Source organism: Zonotrichia leucophrys, chromosome 2 (genome assembly GCF_028769735.1).
Source record: "Zonotrichia leucophrys gambelii isolate GWCS_2022_RI chromosome 2, RI_Zleu_2.0, whole genome shotgun sequence".
In the NCBI taxonomy this organism is placed as follows: domain Eukaryota; kingdom Metazoa; phylum Chordata; class Aves; order Passeriformes; family Passerellidae; genus Zonotrichia; species Zonotrichia leucophrys.
The window spans coordinates 80776056-80795734 of NC_088171.1; the positions used below are offsets into that span (position 1 = coordinate 80776056).

Genomic DNA, 19679 nt, shown 5'->3' on the forward strand with positions numbered 1-19679 from the left:
TCAGTGCTGAGCTCAGGAGCACAGCTTTGTCAGCTGTGGGGTCTGTGTGAACAGTTGTCATCACCCTCCAGAGGCTGGCATCACTGTCTGGAAGCTCATGCTTCTGTTGTGCTCCCTCAGAGAAACAGATGAGCCCTCTTCTGTAAAAAGGATGTAATTTCCAGATAAAGTTTGTAAAAGCCTTGAAGAGTAATGTCCCCAGTGGTCTGGGGCAGTGGGATGAGAAATGGGAGAGCTGTGCTTGTTCTGAGCTCTCTACAAAGAGTGACTTTATCAGATGAAGTAAGTGTTGCTGTGTAAGAGCACTGGTGCTGCCGGTAAACTGAGAGCATTTAGATCTTAAAACCTGCTGAGGTCTTAAACCATGCTGTAAGAGCACTCACTGGTTTCAGGGACTGCAGGCAAATACTTTTGATCCCAACCTTACAAAAGTGACATGGATGCATTGGAGGAGAGTGAGCCTGTCCTCCTCAGCTCTGTGAAGGACACATGAATCTTGCTGGCATCAGGACAACCCTGGCAGCCTGGGTAAAAGCTTAGGGAGAGTCTCAGAATGCACAGAGCCTGAGAATGGTCTGTCTCAGTCCCCAGAAGGTCACCATAGGGAAGGTGTTGTGACACAGTTCAGTCATAGTTGAATGGATTTCAAAGTCCAGCAGCTTCACATGGTTCCACAACCACTTGGTGCTCGTTGGAGTGCTGGGTGTGTGGAGCTGAGCTGCCTCCTTTCCTTGATAGAGACAGGGCATGCAAGGTACTGCAGAGACTGTTCTGAGAGCATTAGGAGAATGAGGAGTCTGTGATTGATCTGCTGAAATTAAAGAGAACCCTGAAAGGAAGGATTAATTGAAAGGAGGTTGGATAGTAGAAGGCTAAGCAGTAAGAGTTTTATTGTCTCTGAAGAGTCACTTAGGGTGGGATCTGCAGGGCTCAGGCATGCTCTTGCAATGGGTTACCTGTCAGGGAACGTGTTTGTGGCAGGTGCACACTGCAGCACTGCCTGCTACCCTCAGAGCTGCCCAATGTCCCTGTGTGTGCAGGCAGCTGCCAGGCTGCCCTCAGGCTTCTCTGACAGCCTCCATTCCTTCAGGCCAGGTCCATCTCCCTGAGATTCCTCCCACTGATGCTTGAGTGCTTCCACCAGTACACCAGCACCTCTCAAGATGTCTCTTCCCAAAAGCTGTGCTGCCACAGGCTGCACCACTTCCTGGGCACCATGGCACAGAGATCCAAGAGAAGAAGCCTGTGGAATTTGTGATGGCAGGTGCAAGGCAGAAGTATGTCAACTTGCAAGCTGGATTTCTGTGTGGAGGAAGAATGCTGACTGGAGAGCTGTTAACAGCCAAGGCAGCTGCTTTTGAAAGGAAAGAGTTATCTGCTGCTCCTGGCCATTTGCCAGTGGCAAAGATAAACACAGTATTTCATTGTCCTGTGATGCAGCTCAGGAAAAACTGCCAAAGGTGAGAATTGCTATTGTGTACCTGGACAGATGCTCTTGTCCTCTTCTTGCCTTCCATCCCACTCCTGCCTCGTACTTCATTTGCTGAAGGAAGTGTCTGCACCAAGAATGCTTTCTCTCAAGTGCTGCTTGTAGTAATGTTGCATTTCTCCTGTAAAGGTGTGTTTCGCTTTAGTAGGGTAGAAGCAGGGTTTGTTTCTGGAGTCCAGTCTTTCTTCATGGACTAGATGCTGCTGGAGGGATGGGAAGAGGGGCCAGGTGGCAGTGGCAGCATTTGCTGCTTCATGCCTGCTGTGCTTGGGCTGGGCTTTTGGTGTCCTGGAGTTTAGGCAGTGTCCAAGGCGAGGGTGTACAAGAAAACCTAGTCCTTCTTTTGTCACTGGGCTGATGGCTTTCTCACAACATGAGAGCCTTGTTCTGTCTCATGAGGTGTCTGTGATGAGGATCATGTCTCTATTCATGACCTAAAGAAGTAGGAGGGAGAAGCCAAATGCCCATTTTTCTTCTGCCCCAGGCAGGAACAGCCCAATCAAAACAACTTGTACTCTTTATTTGAGTTTGTTTTTTTGCAGGGAGGGGACATTACTAGTTTTCGTTCTTGGGAGTGTTCGAATGGCTCTGACCTCTGCCTCTTCTCATTTGCTTTGCACAAGTGAAGTGGGGCAGTCCAGGTTCTCAGAGCCAGGTTCATGTGTCATTTGCCCCTGCTCCCTGGGGGCTCCCTCCCTCTATGAAAGGTCTGACCTCTTCAAACTTCCATCTCACTGACCTGGTAGACAGAAGTCTGGCATTGTGGGGTGGCTTCTGGAAAGCTGCACTGGCCGCCATTTCCTTGCCTCTGCCCTGCCCTCCCTCTGCAGCTGACCTCGTGGGGCACAGACCTTGCCTTGTCCTGGGAGGGAGTGCTGCTCTGCTGTCCCATGGCCCTGCCTTGCCAGCAAGAGAGCCAGAGGTCTGTGGGAGCAGTAATTGCTGAGTAGGTCCAAGGAATGTTTTTTTAACAGATTTTTACAGCAAGGATGGAGGAGGGTGTTGCATGGGCTTCTTAATGCTGCTTTGAAATACCCAAGGGCTTCATTTGCTCTATGTTTTTTATGCTGGTCCAGCTTAGCCTTTCTTTGGTTCTCAACATTTTGTCATGTCTCTTACCTCCTTTGTTGCCCTGTACAAAAGGAGAATGAGGCTACAGAGGATGCATGAAATGAGCCAAAGTACATCATCTTCACAAGATCCTAAATATTTGTCTTGGTATGTAATAAAGTGGTGAATATCTTTGAAATCTTTAGAAGTCATTATTTCAATGTGTATTTTTTACATATTGTGAAGTAATTTTCAAATTCTAAAAAATTTGACATATGAAAAATTTAGATGTCTGAATCCCTTAGAGTGATTTACTCTTCTTTCAAGAACAGTTAAGCTACTTTATTGCAGTTGTGTTTCATCACAAATGGATTGTGCTTTTCTGTATGCTTTTACAGATAAATTGTTCTTGAACCATTTTTAAGGTTTTGAACCTCAATATTTTGACCTTTGAAATTTGTTGGGATTTTTTAATGATTATGAAATAGTTTAAAACAGAATGATAGTCATAGAATAGATTGAGTTACAAGGGGCCTTCAAAGATCCTGTAGTCCAAACCTTCTGCAGTAGGGAGGGACTTCTTCAACCAGACCAGGCTGTGCAGAGCCCTGTCCAGCCTGACCATGAATGTCTCCAGGGATGGGCCATCTACCACCTGCCTCTGGGCAGCCTGTTCCAGTTGCTCCTTCACAACCTTCATTGTAAAAAAAGCCTTTTTTCTTTCTAGCCTCTGTTTAAAACCATTGTCTCTTGTCCTATTGCAACAGCCCTGCTAAAAGGTCCCTCCCCAGATTTATTTCAGGCCTCCTTCAGGTACCCTTTCAAGTCTCCCTGAAGCTTTCTCTTTCCCAGGCTGAACATCCCCACTTTTCTCAGCCTCCCATCATCAGAGAGGCACTCCAGCCCTCTGACCATCTCTGTGGCCCTCCTCTGGACCATGTCTAACCTGTCTGTGTCTTTCTTAGGCTGAGCTGGCTGCAGCACTCCAGGTGGGGTCCCACCAGAGCAGCTTAGCTGGGGAGAATTCCCTCCCTCACCCTGCTGCCCAGGATTCATTTGGTTTCTGGGCTGTGAGTGCCCATGGCTGGGTCATGTCCAGCCTCTCATCCACCCCCAGGTCCTTCTGGGCAGGGCTGCTCTTAATCCCTTCACCCCCAACCTGTATTGATACCACTGGTTTTCTGCACCTTGCGTTTGATACTCAACATTCAGATGATATCTGAAACAAATACAAGGGGGTTTTTTTTAAGCTTTACTTGGAGATATATCTTTTTGATGATCCCTTGGTAACTTGTTTGTTATTAGCTGTTTCAAATCAGTGAAGCTGTCTTATGATTTAAACATGCTGAAGAAAATTTAGAAAATTACCACAGCATGAAATAAAATGAGACTGTGTAAAATGACATTGAGGGACTGCAATTCTAGTGCCATGATGAATCACATACAGAGGGTTTAGTTCAGTTTTCTGCACCTGTAAGGTGTGCAAACATAACTTCAGCTTTGGGAATCAGAAGTCTGATTCTTGCATATCACTAGTGGCAGTGTCCAAAGGCACTTCATATCCCAGTAAATGGACAGTTATCCTTTCTCAGGTTAAGTATTGCTTTTCAGCAGGGAATTGGAATTTAGTTAACCAGATGTATCACTTCTAATTCCATAGACTTCAGATTAATGAATGAAAGGAATCTAAAGGGGCTTAGAGGAGAAAAAAATCGTGTATACAAGCAGTTAGATATTTTCAGGTTCTTACAGGGGGCACTAGTGAGTACATTGGTATAGTAATTAATTTCAGAATGTTATCTAGCTGTTAATGAGAAGTTACCCGTTACATGCTCTTTCCTGTATTACAAATACTTGATTTTAAAGAAAAAGGGAACTTTGGTTTCAATTATACATTTTTCTTTATTTGTCTCTAAAACTCTCAGTTCAGGGGAAAAGGAGGAGCAACAAAAATGTCAGCTTTCACTTGCCCCATTTAGATTAAACCCTTTGTCCTTTATGCTGCTTCTCAAATCTGTATTTAATTTTTCATTCTTCCTGATCTAGAAGAGTTAGACTATAAACACCAAATATCGCTACTTTCTGCTTAGATGGTGACTTTTTTTCTGGCTGGGGGACAGGTTGTTTTGTTGTGTCATAAGCTGCTGTATATGGATGTGCTGTGATGGCGCAGCTGTAGATTAATTGAGGATCATGCTGATAAATCACACAGCATGGAGTTCTGGCTATAGGACATAATGTTTTCAGAGAAATTAAAAAGAAGAATTACTCCTAAGACTGCATCTCTTTCAGTTTGGTAATGTTGTGATAATAGACCTGTACTCCTAACTGACATCCACTTGATAACATTGTTTTGGGAGAGAGAATTATAGGAAGCAAGCAGGGAACAAATCTTCAGTACAAAGTAAATTGAGCAGAAAATACCTTAGTAATCTGCATAAAGAGTAACAAATCACCTCAAAGCAATACAAAGTCATAATCTCATTTCATTTGTCAGATCCAGGTTCACTCATATAGTCCTACCTGTGTTATGGTCTTGCATATATGTTTTAGGTGATTTTTTTTTTCTTCTATGAGAAAGGATTTTCTATTTTATTTCCTTCCTATTAAAAATTTGGCAGAGGAATAACAAAATGTGTTGTTTTCAACTTCAGCAGTATCCTTTGGACAGGAGTGGAGAGGGAGGGGCCAGAGTTTAAAACCCTTCAGAATCACTGAAATCTGAAAGCAATACCCCCCCCTTATAGTGCAGAAGCATCTTCCAAATAAAACAGTTGTAGTTTCAAAGTACTGAACCCATGATTGGGTTCTGTAGAGGAATTGCACCTATATGAATACAGACAAGATGTTACCGCTCAGAATAGAAACGTTTTAGAATGGTTAGTATCCATGACTTCTTTCCTGTGTCCCATGGGCAGGATACCTCCAGAGACTTGTATTTTATTCCATATATTTTCTTCTATTCTCCTTTTTTCATAGAAGAATGACTTGTAACATGTCTGAGCATTTCTCAGGTGCCCCTTGACTTTTGCCACCTGTTGAGGGAGAGCTGCGATTATAAAATCTTGCTCAGGGGAGTACATATTCTGTAAATCTCATCTGCCACTTCTGAGAAATACAGTGTTTGTGCCAGAAACTGTAGGTGTATTTGTCATCTATTTACTGTACAGGTGTAATCTCTCTTTAAAGATTCATCACATTAGATTTCAGTGATGCAGGACACCCATTCTCATTTATATAATTCAGTGTTGCATAGAAATGCAAGGTTGTCATTCATGAAATAAAAATTCAATTCAAACACCTTTCATAAATTTCATTCTTGTAAATCTTTGCTGAACGAAAACACTGCTGTGGTTCAGGTAACTACCCAGTCCTGTCTTTAAGATGACTAAATCTTTTGTTAGAGGATCATTCCTTCTGCATATTACATTTAAAGGCACTCTTAAAAATCACCAGCCCATTATTTTTTTTTTTTTACTCAGGTTGTACTCTATCTCTTTTTTCTTAGTATAAGACTGGCTACTTCTAGAACTATCCCTTTGTCGTAGTTTAAGCAGTTCATATGTGGTTTTTCTGAGTACAAGTATACAAATAGAGTAGTTTTTACTTAAATGTATTCAACAACTTTTAAGCTATCATTTGCAGAAGTTAGGTTAATGTTTAGGGTGAACATACCACATGGTCTAGCACTGGAACACAAATGTGATTACCTTAATAACAAAACAACTGTCCATTCCAGAGTGGAAACTACTAATTAGAATAGCTGAAGTTTATTAGGATGTTCTAAGAAATACCATTTAGTAGCCACTTGACTACTGAGGATTATAGTGCCCTAAATAAGGAAAACTCAAAATATGGAGGAGAAGATGTCCATGTGCTTGATGGCTGTAGCATGATGCAGTGCAGTCTGTTAATCTGTTATTGTCTCATACTATTTATATATATTTTTTATATATTAAGTGTGACTTCTGTCCGTGTGTTCAGCTTTATGCTGGCCAGATGGACGGGAAACTTCAGGAAATTTCAAGAGAATGTTCTTTTAGGAGTGAAAGCAGAGATTTAGTTGCAGTAGTCTCATTTATGTGCATCAGCGTGGTCTGTGTGGATTTGCTGTGATTGGGTCATTTTGTCCCACGCACAGAATGTGAAATCATGTATTACTGCAAAGAGGAGGAAAGTGATGTATATGTCTCCTATATTGTGCCATTGCTCAGGGTTGGATTTTATCTCTAGTGAGGAAATTCCCGTGATGAATTTTAGTATCTCAAATTCTGGAAGGGCAGTTGTTGATTTCACTGTTTAAATGCTCGTATAACAAATGAATTAAACTGCATGTTCTTCCTAAACTGAGGGATGGAGCTCAGAGAGAGAAGACACAATCTGAGAAAAGATCTTGGCAGTAACGTTTTCAGCAGCCAAAGTTGTCATCTGATTATCACATTATGTGTACGCACCATTTTTTACGTGCAGAGCAGCATCACTGAAACATGGTAGGAGCTGAACCTGAGAATGAAAGTTGCATATATTACTGAGATTAAAATCTGGCAGATTTAAAATGCAGTCAGTTCCTGGAGGTGGAAAGGAGTGTTATATTTCTTAATACTGGTAACTTGAAAAATGAGGCTTCTCCTCTGTTTGGTTGTAAACAAGGAAATCGTTCCAGCCTTGAGCTGGAAATCTGAAATAATGAAAATATATAGTTGAAATTCTAATATCTGCATAAAACCCTAGTGTCCACTTGGACTATGTGGATTTTAAAATTATGCTTTAACTATATATGCTTTTGAGATGCAGGCAATATTACTGTGTTGGACACCCTGTAACTCTGGAACCTCCTGGTGGTAAATGACTGGAGGAAAGGATGTAGTATTGGAGAAGGTTATGGGTGGGGGATGTGAGATGGGGCACAGCACTGAAGCCTGTGACAAACCCTGCTGTGGAAGAGGCTGCATTCAGGTTTGGACTTCAGGCTTCACTGAAGACTCATTAAGCACTGTTTCAAAATTAGCTTGGGCAGGAACTCGCTCATCTCAGCCACTATATCTGTTGAATTGAAATACAGGTTTCTAAAATACAAATTCTGTCACCATTGCTGCTCGCTGAATTACTTCATCTACCTGTTTCTACATTAGCACTTGCTTAGAAGTACAAAAATCTTTATAGATCACTTCATTTATCAAGTCATTTGCTTCCCTTGCCAACCCTGGTGGTACCAGGTGATTTCAGATTAACACCAGCTAATCCACCTAATGAACTCATAAGTAAAATAATTAGCAGTAAAGAAATGCCAAGTCTAAATTGGCAATGAAGAAAATAATTCCATGATTTTCCATGCTGAGGTTTAGGCAGTGCCAGTTACACAACTTCCCCCAATAGAAAAAAAAAAAAGGAACTAAGACACAGTGTGAGAGTGGGCAAACTGGTGTGGAACAAGATAGACAAAAGCCTTCAAAGTGCCCAGGTAACAGCTGTAATGTAAAGAGAAGAATAGCTCAGAAACCAAGGAAGCAGTATTTGCAGTGTTTTCTTTGACTCACCCTTTCTCAGCAAAGGAGTGTTCAGCCTTACTGTTACAATTAGTGTTAGATCTAAAGAACACTCTTAGAAAATGGAACTGAAAGGACACCTCTGTGCAGTAGCAAGTTCAGTTCTTCAGTTTTCAAAAATTGTCCATTTTTCTGTTGAGAGACTCATTGAACACAATATACAAAGCACAAGTGATGTTTCCTTGGTGTTTCTGAAACAAGGAATTCTTCTGCAAAAGAACAGCTTGTAGATATTGCAGAGGAAAGTAGATGATTGGTTGGAGTGTACGCTCACTTGGAATATGTTCATGACCTTCATTAGGATTAGTACTTTACAGCTGCCAGCAATGGCAATGAGCCTATGAAATAATTCAGAGAGGCCCTGAGTATTTCCCATAGCAGTGAGGGTGTAGCAGCTAAACAGCCACCTGTGGTTTTTAAGATGGGATGGAAAAGTGAGAAAAATACAAATCTCCTGTGATGGTATCTAGTAGACAGGGATGTTGCCTTGATAAAAAGGCTTCCTCCTCACCATGTCATGAAAATATCTGATGATTAAAATATTGCTGAATACCTACTTGCACCAGCTTGTAGACATGCTAATTACAAGTAGGTGTGACAGCTAGGTGTAACCAGTACTTGAGGAAATTATGACTAACATGTTTGTGGGTGGAAAAGAGGCCTTTTTTGCTATGCACCATCCTGTTCTGTATTAATTTTTTTTAGTTTGCTTGCATTTCCCTTGTACATTGTGTTGTGTTCCCTTAAAAGATATCCTTGTGCAGCAGGGAGACCTGTTTGCCATGACCAGCTACTTAAAGCACGGAGCTGAGCATGGGGAAGCTGACTGGAGGGAAGGAGGTTGTATTTCCCCAACTTACACAAAAGGGCAGCATGTGGAGCCCACAGAAAGAATTAGGCAGAACAGTCCTGGAAGCCCTAAAGGGCTGATGTGTTTGAAATCAAAGGCTGGCTGGCTGGTGAAGAGCCCATCTCATGAGGATGCAAAGGAAGATTTGCTGAAAAGTCCTTTTCATTTGTCCCTGGCTGAAAATTTTGATTGCAAGAAAAACTAGATAGGACAAAATAAAGAGTGCAGAAAAGTGAGGAAGGAACAAATGGAAAACAAGAGAAATAGAAAGCTGTAGTAGTTTTCGCAGTGTTTTTTTCTGGTTTGAGTATGAGAAGTCACATAGCAAAGATGTCAGCCTCCAGAGAACTCCTGTGGTATTTGGTATTTGCAGAAGGTCCTAAATATTTTAAATCTAAACTGAAGCCTTGTATCTTGAAATTCTGTAGTGTTTGGTTTTTTGTTTTGTTTTGTTCTGTTCTCGCTTTGCATGTCTGAAGTACAAAATTGCATGTGCATCTGTATTTTGAGCAGAGGATATGATAGTGTCTTTATCAAATCTTGACAGCATTAGAGGTAGTTGCTAATACCAAGCACAGGGAAGGATTTTTCCCCTCTTTCAGTAAATATTTTCAGTTTCCCTCAACCACATATTTCTCTAAAATTTTATACTTCCCATGTGGAAAAATGCTTCTAAAAGTAACATCTAAGCAAGTTATTATCAGTATTATTAATTATTTTTATATGTAGTGCCATGCACCTTGAGCAATATTAAAATTGAATGTTTGTGCTTGTTCCTTTGGATTGCCAGTTTGCTACTAGCTTCATTAACATCTATTTTCTTTAACTTCTATGCCAAAAAGGCTGGTATATGCCTTAAAACACTAATTTCAGCATTTTGAGTTAAAATGTTTGCGTGTCCCAAGTTCGATGAGGTTTTTTCATAATTGACAGAGAAGGCACTTGTTATTTTTGTGGTATATTAGGTGGGAAAAGGATCTGCTTTATAAATCTTCTTATAAATTTGGTATCAACAGAATGCACTGCATTTATGTAGTTTATGAACTCATGGTGGGATGGTGGACATACTTTGCACTGAAAGGATATCTCACTGGGATCCAATTTTCAACTTTCACGAAAGGGTATAAATCAACTGCAAGTGCAAATCAGTGAAGAAAACAAATAAAGGGAGAAAACAAAGAAAATAATTTTGAAATCTCCATGAAAGAAACTAGGAGAATGTTAGCACAGGAATTGAGTGTCTAATATCAAATAATAATAAGAAAAAATTACAGAGTAATACCTGCAAATCAAACAGCAGCATCAGTGAGGTAATTCTCAGCAAGCAGGTGTAGCAAGATAATTCTCATTAATGATTTTATAATTTCTGAAGGTCTGATCATTCTTATGTTAACTTGGCAAAATGTCCTTTGGCTTCTAGAAAGTCTGAACTTTTTGGCAGTTCATATGCAAACTTGGTCTCCCTAAGATACTCAGGTATGGTACAATAGTATCCCTGCCTAGATCAAGGTGTTCCTGCTTTTTAGATTAGTGGTTCCTAACATCTGCCACAGATGTGAGAAAAAACATTCAAAAGCTGAAAGTTAGCTTCTGAGTATCACATTATGAGCATATTTAGTGATACACCTAAATTTTCAGCATTAATAATAAAGTTGTGATATTTAAATTATAAAGACTGGCTTTTCTATATGCTGTTTCTGCAATCAAGAGAACAATATTTAGGGCATATATCAGGTCTTCAGCGGGTTTTCATTATATTTAACAGGGGCTTTTCTTTCTCTTTGACAGAATTTGTAAGAACATACTAAATGCCTGTGTGGTACCCCAGATACTCTATTTACTAGGTATGTGATTTTGGTTGGAGTAGTGAGGGGCTGAGATGATACAGTATCTTTTAGGTATTAATGACATGACAAATTAAAGCAAGATCTTAAATGTTTAGGGGACAAACTGAGATCACTGAGACTGTAGTGCTTGATTTGCAGTGTGAAATGCTCAGTTGGAAAATTCTCATTTCAGAAATTCTCAGTAAAACCCTTTTCTCAACCCAAAATTAAAATTCTCCTTTTCAAGGACAGTTCTTACATTGAAGTTTAATTATTGATAATTATATAGAGATTTATTGGCCTACAACTGAGCATGTCATTTTTTGTGCTGGTTCTTTGCTGGCTGCAGCACAGAGTGTGTGCTATGGCTTTCTCTCCAGCACGAGCCAACCTCAGCTGCAGGTCAGGGACAGTGCAAGCCCTTCCTGTGTGTCTGGAGTGGGGCGCTTGGGAGGGGAGGTCAGGTCCCAGTCACCCTCTCCTTGTGTCTCTGCAAGGCCACTGTGCTGAGCAGGAGCTGTGGGAAGGCCAACCAGTGCAAAAGGAGCAAGCAGAGCTTCAGAAACTTACCTGACATCAGAAACCACTGAATTTCCAGGTAAATGCCTAAAAAGTGAGGAGAGCAGTCACTATTGAAAGAAGTGTTTTCACTTAAGTAAGACTCAATAGAGAATAAATAAGGTTTCGAGTTCTTCTGCTTATTTGATTTTAATCTTCATCTCCCTTGTGAGCTTTGGGACTTTGAAGATCAGAGGAAGGTCTGGTTTTTTGGACACCTTTTCCTTCAAGCTTCACAAAACTAAACCTGCTTCTTCCCAGCGTGGTTATGAGTTTTGATTTTACCTTTATATAGAGTCAGAATAGGGTCAGCGGTAGACACAGGGAAACAATATGGTTTGATCATGATTCTGCTTCAGCCAAGCCAGATCTCAAGCTTGTGGGAGAGGGAAAGACAGCCCATTTCTCCAGAAACATTCTGTTGCAATTCCTTTTTGTTCCTCTCTTCCCTTGCTGGGGCAAACCCCCTGTCCTTGTCAGCTCACCTAAACTGACCTGGTTCTGGTCAAAGTGTAGCTGACTTGGATTTGACAGGACAGTCAAATGCAAAAGTTACAGAAAGGGCTGTCTTCAGTTGACAAACAGGTTAAAAGGTTGCCTGGCCATCTGCAAATGTTCCTGGTATGTGAATGCTTTCTGGTTCAGTCCAGGTGTGTGCCTTCTGGATGCCCTGTGCTCAGAGAAGATTTACTGTGCTGGGTGAGGAAATCAACTTCTAAATCTGTTTCATTAGACATAATCACTATGGCTTTGCTGCTTGAATAGCTAAATAGAAGGGAGTTCTCAATAGTTTGCCACAGCCTGAAAGAGCTGCAGTTCACTCAGTAGGTTTGGCTGCCAATGGGTTTTTTTTAAGCAAGGGAAGTATATTGATAGAAGATAACTTTTTTTTCAGTTTTACATACACTTATTTTTGTAAAAATGTCTGCTAAAGCATAACCCATGTGCAGTCAATGACAGTGGATGTAGTCAAGTTAGATGTGGAAGTTTTTCTAATGTGTAGTTGTTTGGGTTTTTTGTTTTTCTTTTAATTGATCTGGGTAACACAGTTCAAATAAACACAATTGTGAATGTTTAAGTCATAGATTTGTCTGATTCTCATATTTTGAATATGGCATTTCTGTGTTCATAGTGATAAAATTCAAAAGGAAGTAGCAGTCTGCTAGGAAGGTAATTTGAGAAATGAATCAGAGTGACTTGATAAGCTTGTAGGTGTTAGGATGACAGCCAGCTTCAGTTTATATAAATACTTATTTTGATAACAAGACAAAGGAGAAAATACAAAGAAAACTGAAGGAAATACAGTGGAGTATTTTGCAAAGCAATAAACATTACGATGAAGTTCTTGTTTTCTGCAGTATTGGTGAGAGTTTTTTGCAATTCCCCACAAAATTTGTCAAAAGGTAGTAGCATATTCTATGGAATGACAGTGCTTAAGAGTATGCTATGTCAGTATGCAATTACATTTTCTCTTTTTCACTTGAAAATATTTCTGGTATTTTCTCTAACTTGTTTTATTACTCTTTTTCTCACAAGGCACCTGATTTTGGTTTTGAACTCTGTATTTTCTTTTAAAATGTGATGTTTGTCTTTCTAACACTGAATTTAGCATGATTTGTGCATGGTGTGGATAAATATGGTGATACTGTTAATGTATTTGAACTGATGCAGTTTTATGAAAAGGTCTGTGTGTCTTAATTACTCATTTCTTTAAGAAGTATGTATATATATACAGACTAGTAATTAAACTAAAACAATACATGTAAAATGTTACTATATATGTGAGTAAATGTGGTTATAGAATCATAGAATGGTTTGGGTTGGAAGGGCCCTTTAGGGTCATCCAGTTTCAGCCCCCTGCAATGAGCAGGGACCCTTTCAACTAGATCAGGTTGCTCAAGCTCTATCTAACCTGACCTTGAGCACTTCCAGGGATGGGGTAATAGATAAGTAGGTGATCCCACTTTCTCATGTTTGGAATGAAGTTACAATACTTGCTATTGTAAAATTAAATACTTTTGGACCATAAGAAAAAAAAATTAAAATAAGTAAAAAAATTCAACATAAATTTAAAATTTTCCGGTGTAATAATTTTGATAAGTACAAGGTCATACAAAACCATGTTAATTGTATTTAAAGCTCATTGTATTTCATTTGCTGACACTTTGAGATAAAATGCTTACAATCCCTTTCATGAACATATAATGCATTAAATATTTCTTTTAAAACGTGCATGCCAATGAAAAATGATTGGGAAATCTGTTATAAAAACCCGTCTCTTCAGTATGTGGTTTTGTCTGCAGTTTAGCATATGAATTTGACCCAGCTAAAAACAGCCCTGGACTCAGGCCACTCCTTTTGGCAAAAGAATTCTTGTTGTCTTGGGACAGGAAGAAATGGCAACCACCATGAGTTCATGTGCCACTTCAAACAGTCCAAATTTTCTTCTGAGCAGAGCCAGCATTTAATTTGTATCTGTCTCCATGCCAAAGATCATGTGGGTATTGGTCCTCTTGCCCTTACAGTGGTAATCCATTTGCCATTAACTGGACTTTGGTTCAAAAATACTGCATGTTTAATCCAGTGGACTGCTACCCAGTGCTGTAACAGAAAGATAATGGGCTACAAGAGAGATTAATAAGATTTTTGAGTCGCAAAAGCATTAAGCCAGTTTAAAGCTATTGGTTAAGCTGCTCAGAACTGGTAATGCATTAATCTTGAGCTGTGGTGTATGAGCGCAGCCGCTGCTGGTGTGCATTAAGACATCTACATGGTCACCTTGTGCTTAGCTCTTTTTCAGACTGAGTTACAATAACACTCTCCTAAGTCTTAAGGTGAATTTCCAGGAGATGGGTTAACAAAGCATAAGCAGTGAATCTCAGTAGCAGGTGTCTGGTTTTACCTGCTTTATGGATCCAGGGCTACAAATCTAGGGTGGCTGTGTATTTCCTCTGCTGGAGAGCCATCTGTCTCATTTTGGACTCTTGAGCCTGCTTTGGTCCTCCTCCTGTTGGTGGATCTAACTGACTTCCACCCCTGCAAGGACTGCAAAAGCCTCACTCAGTGGTGGTTGTGAACCTTAGCTTGAATATTCATTCCCATGCTGCTTCTGCACTTAATTTCTTGTTAGTGCAGTTAGAACCCTGGGTGAAAATACCTCTCCAATCTGTTTAATTGGAATTAAGGTCTTCTAGTCCAGAACTGGCATGTCATTTAGAAATTTGCTTGATGGTTATTTCCTTCTAAGGTTTGGAAAATGACAATGTTGCTTGTTTCTTTTTGTTTGTTTTTTTTCTCATTCTTTTTGAACCCTCGTTTTATATGTGTGTGTTTTTTTTTTCCTCTGCCTAGACCTGGTTAACCATTTCTGTGAACAGGTCCTCAATTTTTTACTTTGTCCCTACTTTCCTGTCGTAGCCCCATCTTCCCCTGGTGTCGACTCCGTACCCTTACAGCGCACAGGCAGCCAGCACGGCACACAGAACGCAACCGCGACCTTCCAGAGGGCCAGCTATGCGGCCGGCCCCGCCTCCAATTACGCAGACCCCTACCGACAGCTGCAGTATTGTCCTTCTGTTGAATCACCATACAGCAAATCTGGGCCAGCCATCCCACCCGAAGGGACCTTGGCTAGGTCACCTTCCATTGATAGCATTCAGAAAGACCCCAGGTGGGTGAAACCTTCTTCATTGTCTTTTATTTCCCGCTCGCGCTGAGGGTTGTAATGGCGGTTTGCTTTGCGTGTTTCTGCTGGGGGATGTAAAAGAAACACCCGTGGTGGTACGCTAAAGACTTTGGTTGCATGACAGCATTGTCGTAATGCCTCACCTTGGAAAGCTCTCATGAGCAATGAAATGATAGATGTGGTCATGAATGTGTGTGTGTTTAGCCTGCTTTCAGTAGTGCCACCCCTCAAAAGCTTAAGTAATTTTCTCTGGAAATGGGAGGAGTGGAGTGACTGTTGGCTCTGTAGCCATTGTGGATTGAATTTTCAAGTTGCTTCTTGGGCAGAAGTTGTTGCAGTTCTTGCTTTGTCTACATGTAATGTTTAAAATGCTGCGGAAAAGGATGTTTGCGTGTTGTGTGGTGAGACTGAGCAATGTGAAAACAACATGTAACCAGGGTTGTCTTTCATCCCATGTGTTGTACAGGTTTGCAGTGCCAGCATGTGGTAATAGAATGTATGATTACAGTTTTGCAGAAGTGGTTATTGCTGTGCATGCTTTTCAAATATTTAGCACAATTTTTAATGTTGCTGGTGACCATCCTAATCTACTTAGGGAAGGTGCAAGGAGGAAACTTTACAGCCCAAGCAGGCACATAGATTAGAGAGAGAATTTTCTGGGAAATTATTTGACTTCTATGGTAACCACAACAGAAGTGCTAGCTGGAATCCTCAATGCACTTTGCAATTCTGTTCAGTTTTCGGAGGGAAAAGAAAGCAATTCCCTTTAGTAACTTGAGTTTAAACTTGTTGAAAGTGTTAGTTTGTACCAATGTTTTTCTTTGGCAGATGATGTGATTTATTTGTTTGTTGTAATGTGTAAATTAATGATAGAAGAGTCCAAAAATTTGCCTGCAACAAAAATGCTGGAGGTTTTTAAGTCACAATTTGAAGAAACTTCTTTCCCAAAATCTAAAAAAATAAATTCATAAACTGATTCTTTACTTGTTTAGCAGTATAGCAATTCTTTCTCTCTCTCCACCCAGGAACAGAACAGCAGATGACATTTTGCAGCACATCAGAAACATCACTGCTTGCAGGGTTTTACTTGTTGAGAACACTTCTGTCTTCAAGCTTTTTTTCTTCCCTCTTAGCTTTAACTGGAGAAATTTGAAAAAAAGTTTGTATTTAATTGCTTCCTTTCTTCCCCCTGTGCCAAAGCAAACATTAGTAACGAGAAGGGAAAGGTATTTTTCTGAAATGATGGTATTATATTTCTATTCCAGAATATAAGAGCCCGTGTATAAAAAAGAGCTTTGCTTTGTAATTGTGTTATGTTGAAAGTTAAGGAAACTTACATTAGGAGTGCACTAGACCAGATGAGAAATGACTGTAATCTATATGAAATGTTCTTAGGAGAAGCATGATGGTGTTGAAAATGCTGTTCCCTCTAAACAGGAAAGAATACTTACAGTATCTCTACAGGTCTTAGATATAATATCTTTTTAAGAAAAGGTTATTTTTGTTCAATTCCTTTGCTATCACTTTGTAACTGTTAATGTATAGAATATGTGCTAGTATTTTTCATTTCCTTCTTTTTTGGTTCTTCCTTGTCGTGCCGTTTGTACATTCATGAGTATTGATTTCTGGAGGTAAAATAGGAGTGAGGAAGCATCTAGATATAAAATGAACTTCATAAACTCTTTAGAGGGGATCATTAAATATTATTACTGATTACTGTTAGATGGGTTGGAAATTTGTACAAAACTTTTGTAAATGGGTTTGCATTACTCTTGAATTCATTTATTTGATCCGTAGGCTGTGTGTGGTGTATATTAGTATTTCTACCCTTGCGTGTTGGTTTGAATAATTCTGATAAAGAAATGTCAGAAACACACTTGGTTATGTTATGCCTTAGTCCCCAGAAGCCATACTCCACCGAGGCAGACTGACTTGTGAAACTCTCTGTGGCCCTACAGCAGTTGCTGATCATTCAGCTATTGGAAAGACATTGAACATTTGAAAGGAGTTGGGAAAAAAGTTACAAAAGCAATCAGAATGCTTTTAACATGTTGATTTATATGAATAGACTACAAAAATGCCAATGTATTACTAGTGTGGAAGTGATAAAATGTAAGACTTTCCAGATACTTCAAGAAATAATATGGAAGGATTGAAATTACTCTGGGTAGAATGTGGGAGATACAGTCAGGAAAAGGAAGATGACCCAAATGCAGTACAGGTTTTCAGTGGCTGTGTTGAGTTGTGCTGTATGCCCCAGAGGGTTACCAGTTATGTCTTACACTGCAATAAAAAAGTACACAGGTTGGTCAGCAGCTGCACTTTGGCAGCTGATGAGTCACAAGTGTCCTTACAGACGTGTCACTGCTTTTGTTGGCTAGCGGTCAGAGTGTTTTATGACTGCCACAAGTTGTAGAGGGCAATAGTAGGCATCATTTTCAGGCACCAAACCTACCTGTCCAACAAGAGGTCCAGAAAAATGCTCAGTGGCAGAGGAAAATCTGCAAGACAAAAGCACACTGTTTGTAGGCTTTTGATTAGCCTGTTTATCATTCAGCTCAAGATGAAAATGTAGATATCCAGAAGAGATAGTCCTCAACCCTTATAAGCAATTAGCATTCCTAAAATTGAACATAATTTCCTGGACTCTTCAATTCAGACAGAATTTCTGTCTAGAGGCCCAGAAAAATGGTTGGCAGACACTGATGTAATTGACATTTTTTTCCATTGTTTTCACCATGTAGTTTGTCTTACTGATACTCCTAATTTTAAATACGTGTTCTGAGCTGACATTTGGCACATGAAATTTTAGCTCAACATCTGTTCTGCATCATCCAGCTGTCATAAAATGCAGTTCAGTGTTCATTAAGTTAAAGTTTAGGACAAAAACATTTAAAAAAAAAAAGGTATTAAAATGTTTACAATCAAGTTTGTGGCAGGGGATAATTTTTAATTTATGCAGGTAGACTGTTAGCTCATAGGTGTTTATAGACAGGTAGTAAAAACTTTACACATCTATCCTGTTGGAAAGTGAGGCTTTGCTGTTTGAAAAGGAAATAAGTCCCATATCACTGTCAGAAATAATATTGAAGTTCTGCATATGGGAAATGGAAAAATTCATATCATCGCAGACTGATTTGTTAGAGCATTCTTTCATGTTTCCTTCATATAAAAAAAAAGGAAAGAAATATGTGCTAGGGCTGTGTTATCAACTGTTTCATGCCATAATTTCTTATATGAAGATGTGGTATAAGGAGGGAAATAACACAATATTTGTTTTATAATTATTTAGTTTCTTCTGAACTGTGATTGAGAGAAGTTTTGAGTGTTCTAAGGTATCAGAAATACATGTTAATGTGGTATTTTCCAGCCTACTTTTATGAAGGAAGATTAATCTTTCTCTTGGCACCAACAAGTTATCTGTGACTTGTGTATACTTATTATTATTATTATTATTATTATTATTATTATTAATTGTTATTATTATTTTATTGTTATTTTATTATTCAATTTTATCTTGTCTGTTTCTAAATTTTAGGAAAACTGGGGAATCCTAGAAATGTTGGGATCCAGTTGTCAGTATGTGTGCCTTCCAGATTTAATTCCAAATTCCAAACTTGCCAAATGTGTATAAGTTAGTTAATTTTTGAAGTTTTAATCTAGTAAGAAACCGCGTACGTGAACCACTGTGGCTAAGTTACACTTGCTACACGACAGATAAAAATAGAACATGTTCATCTCCTCCATTTAAATGCATACCAGTGAGGTTTTGTGATTGCAGTGGTTTTGCTGGTTTATGAACTCAAGCTGTGTGGTTTGATGTGTGCAGTCACCAGGTGTTCTTCATTGTTGTGTGACTTCCCACCTATTTTTATTTACACATGTATAGACAGGTCATCTCCTCCAAAGAAGCTGGCAAAAAGCTGAGGTAACAGCAAGAATTGTGTGGAATACACTCCACCATGGATACCAAAGTGATTTTCAGAGCTCACTGTCCCTTTTTATATTGCCTTGAATTATATTGATCTGCCCTAAAACTTTCGGTTATGGCTTCACTTTCCATGTGCTTCAGAACCTTTAGAACTATTTATTCAGAAAAAGTGGGATAATTTGGATAATGAAACTGTTAAAGGTACGTTTTTCATTATAGAGCAGACTGCAATAATGATTGGCTCTTGTTGAAAAAGAAAAAAACATTATCGTTAGAGAATCATGTTGCAACTTCAGAAGAAAAAAAGAAATAAACCCCAGTTATCTTGTAGCAGTCCTCACCTTGAGAACTGTCTGGGTGTAAGTCAGCACAGAGACAAAAGTTTCCAGGAGATGCATGATTTAACTGTAATACTCTGAAATATTTCTGGTTGGTTTTGCATTTTCAGAGTCAACTTCTCATTTCATTACCTCTGCTGACCTTAATTTCCTCATAAGCAGAAAACAACAGTGCTATCTTCTAAACTTCTAAACTAGCTTTCTTTTCACTTATGAAAGGATATAAATTAGATCAGAACATTTTGTTTGAACTGCAAGTTTCAAAACTCATCTTTTTTTCTCTTTTTTTTTCCCCCAGAAATATATTTCATTTGCAAAATACAAGCTAGAGAGCATTCTTTTTCTGTAGGAAAAATGACAGAAGTAAAATAAACTCTAGTTTAATTTCTGTGCTCCTGTAAAACTG

General features: G+C 39.4%; 1 protein-coding gene across 4 annotated transcripts in view; it reads left to right on the forward strand.

The window, feature by feature from the left end:
• CTNND2 (catenin delta 2) overlaps positions 1 to 19679 on the forward strand; it is a 641466-nt gene that overhangs the window by 400442 nt on the left and 221345 nt on the right. For all 4 annotated transcript variants that reach the window (XM_064705500.1, XM_064705503.1, XM_064705501.1 and 1 more), the window contains one exon: positions 14737 to 14989. In XM_064705500.1, the coding sequence (XP_064561570.1) occupies positions 14737 to 14989 (253 nt within the window). The remainder of the gene's footprint in view (positions 1 to 14736; positions 14990 to 19679) is intronic.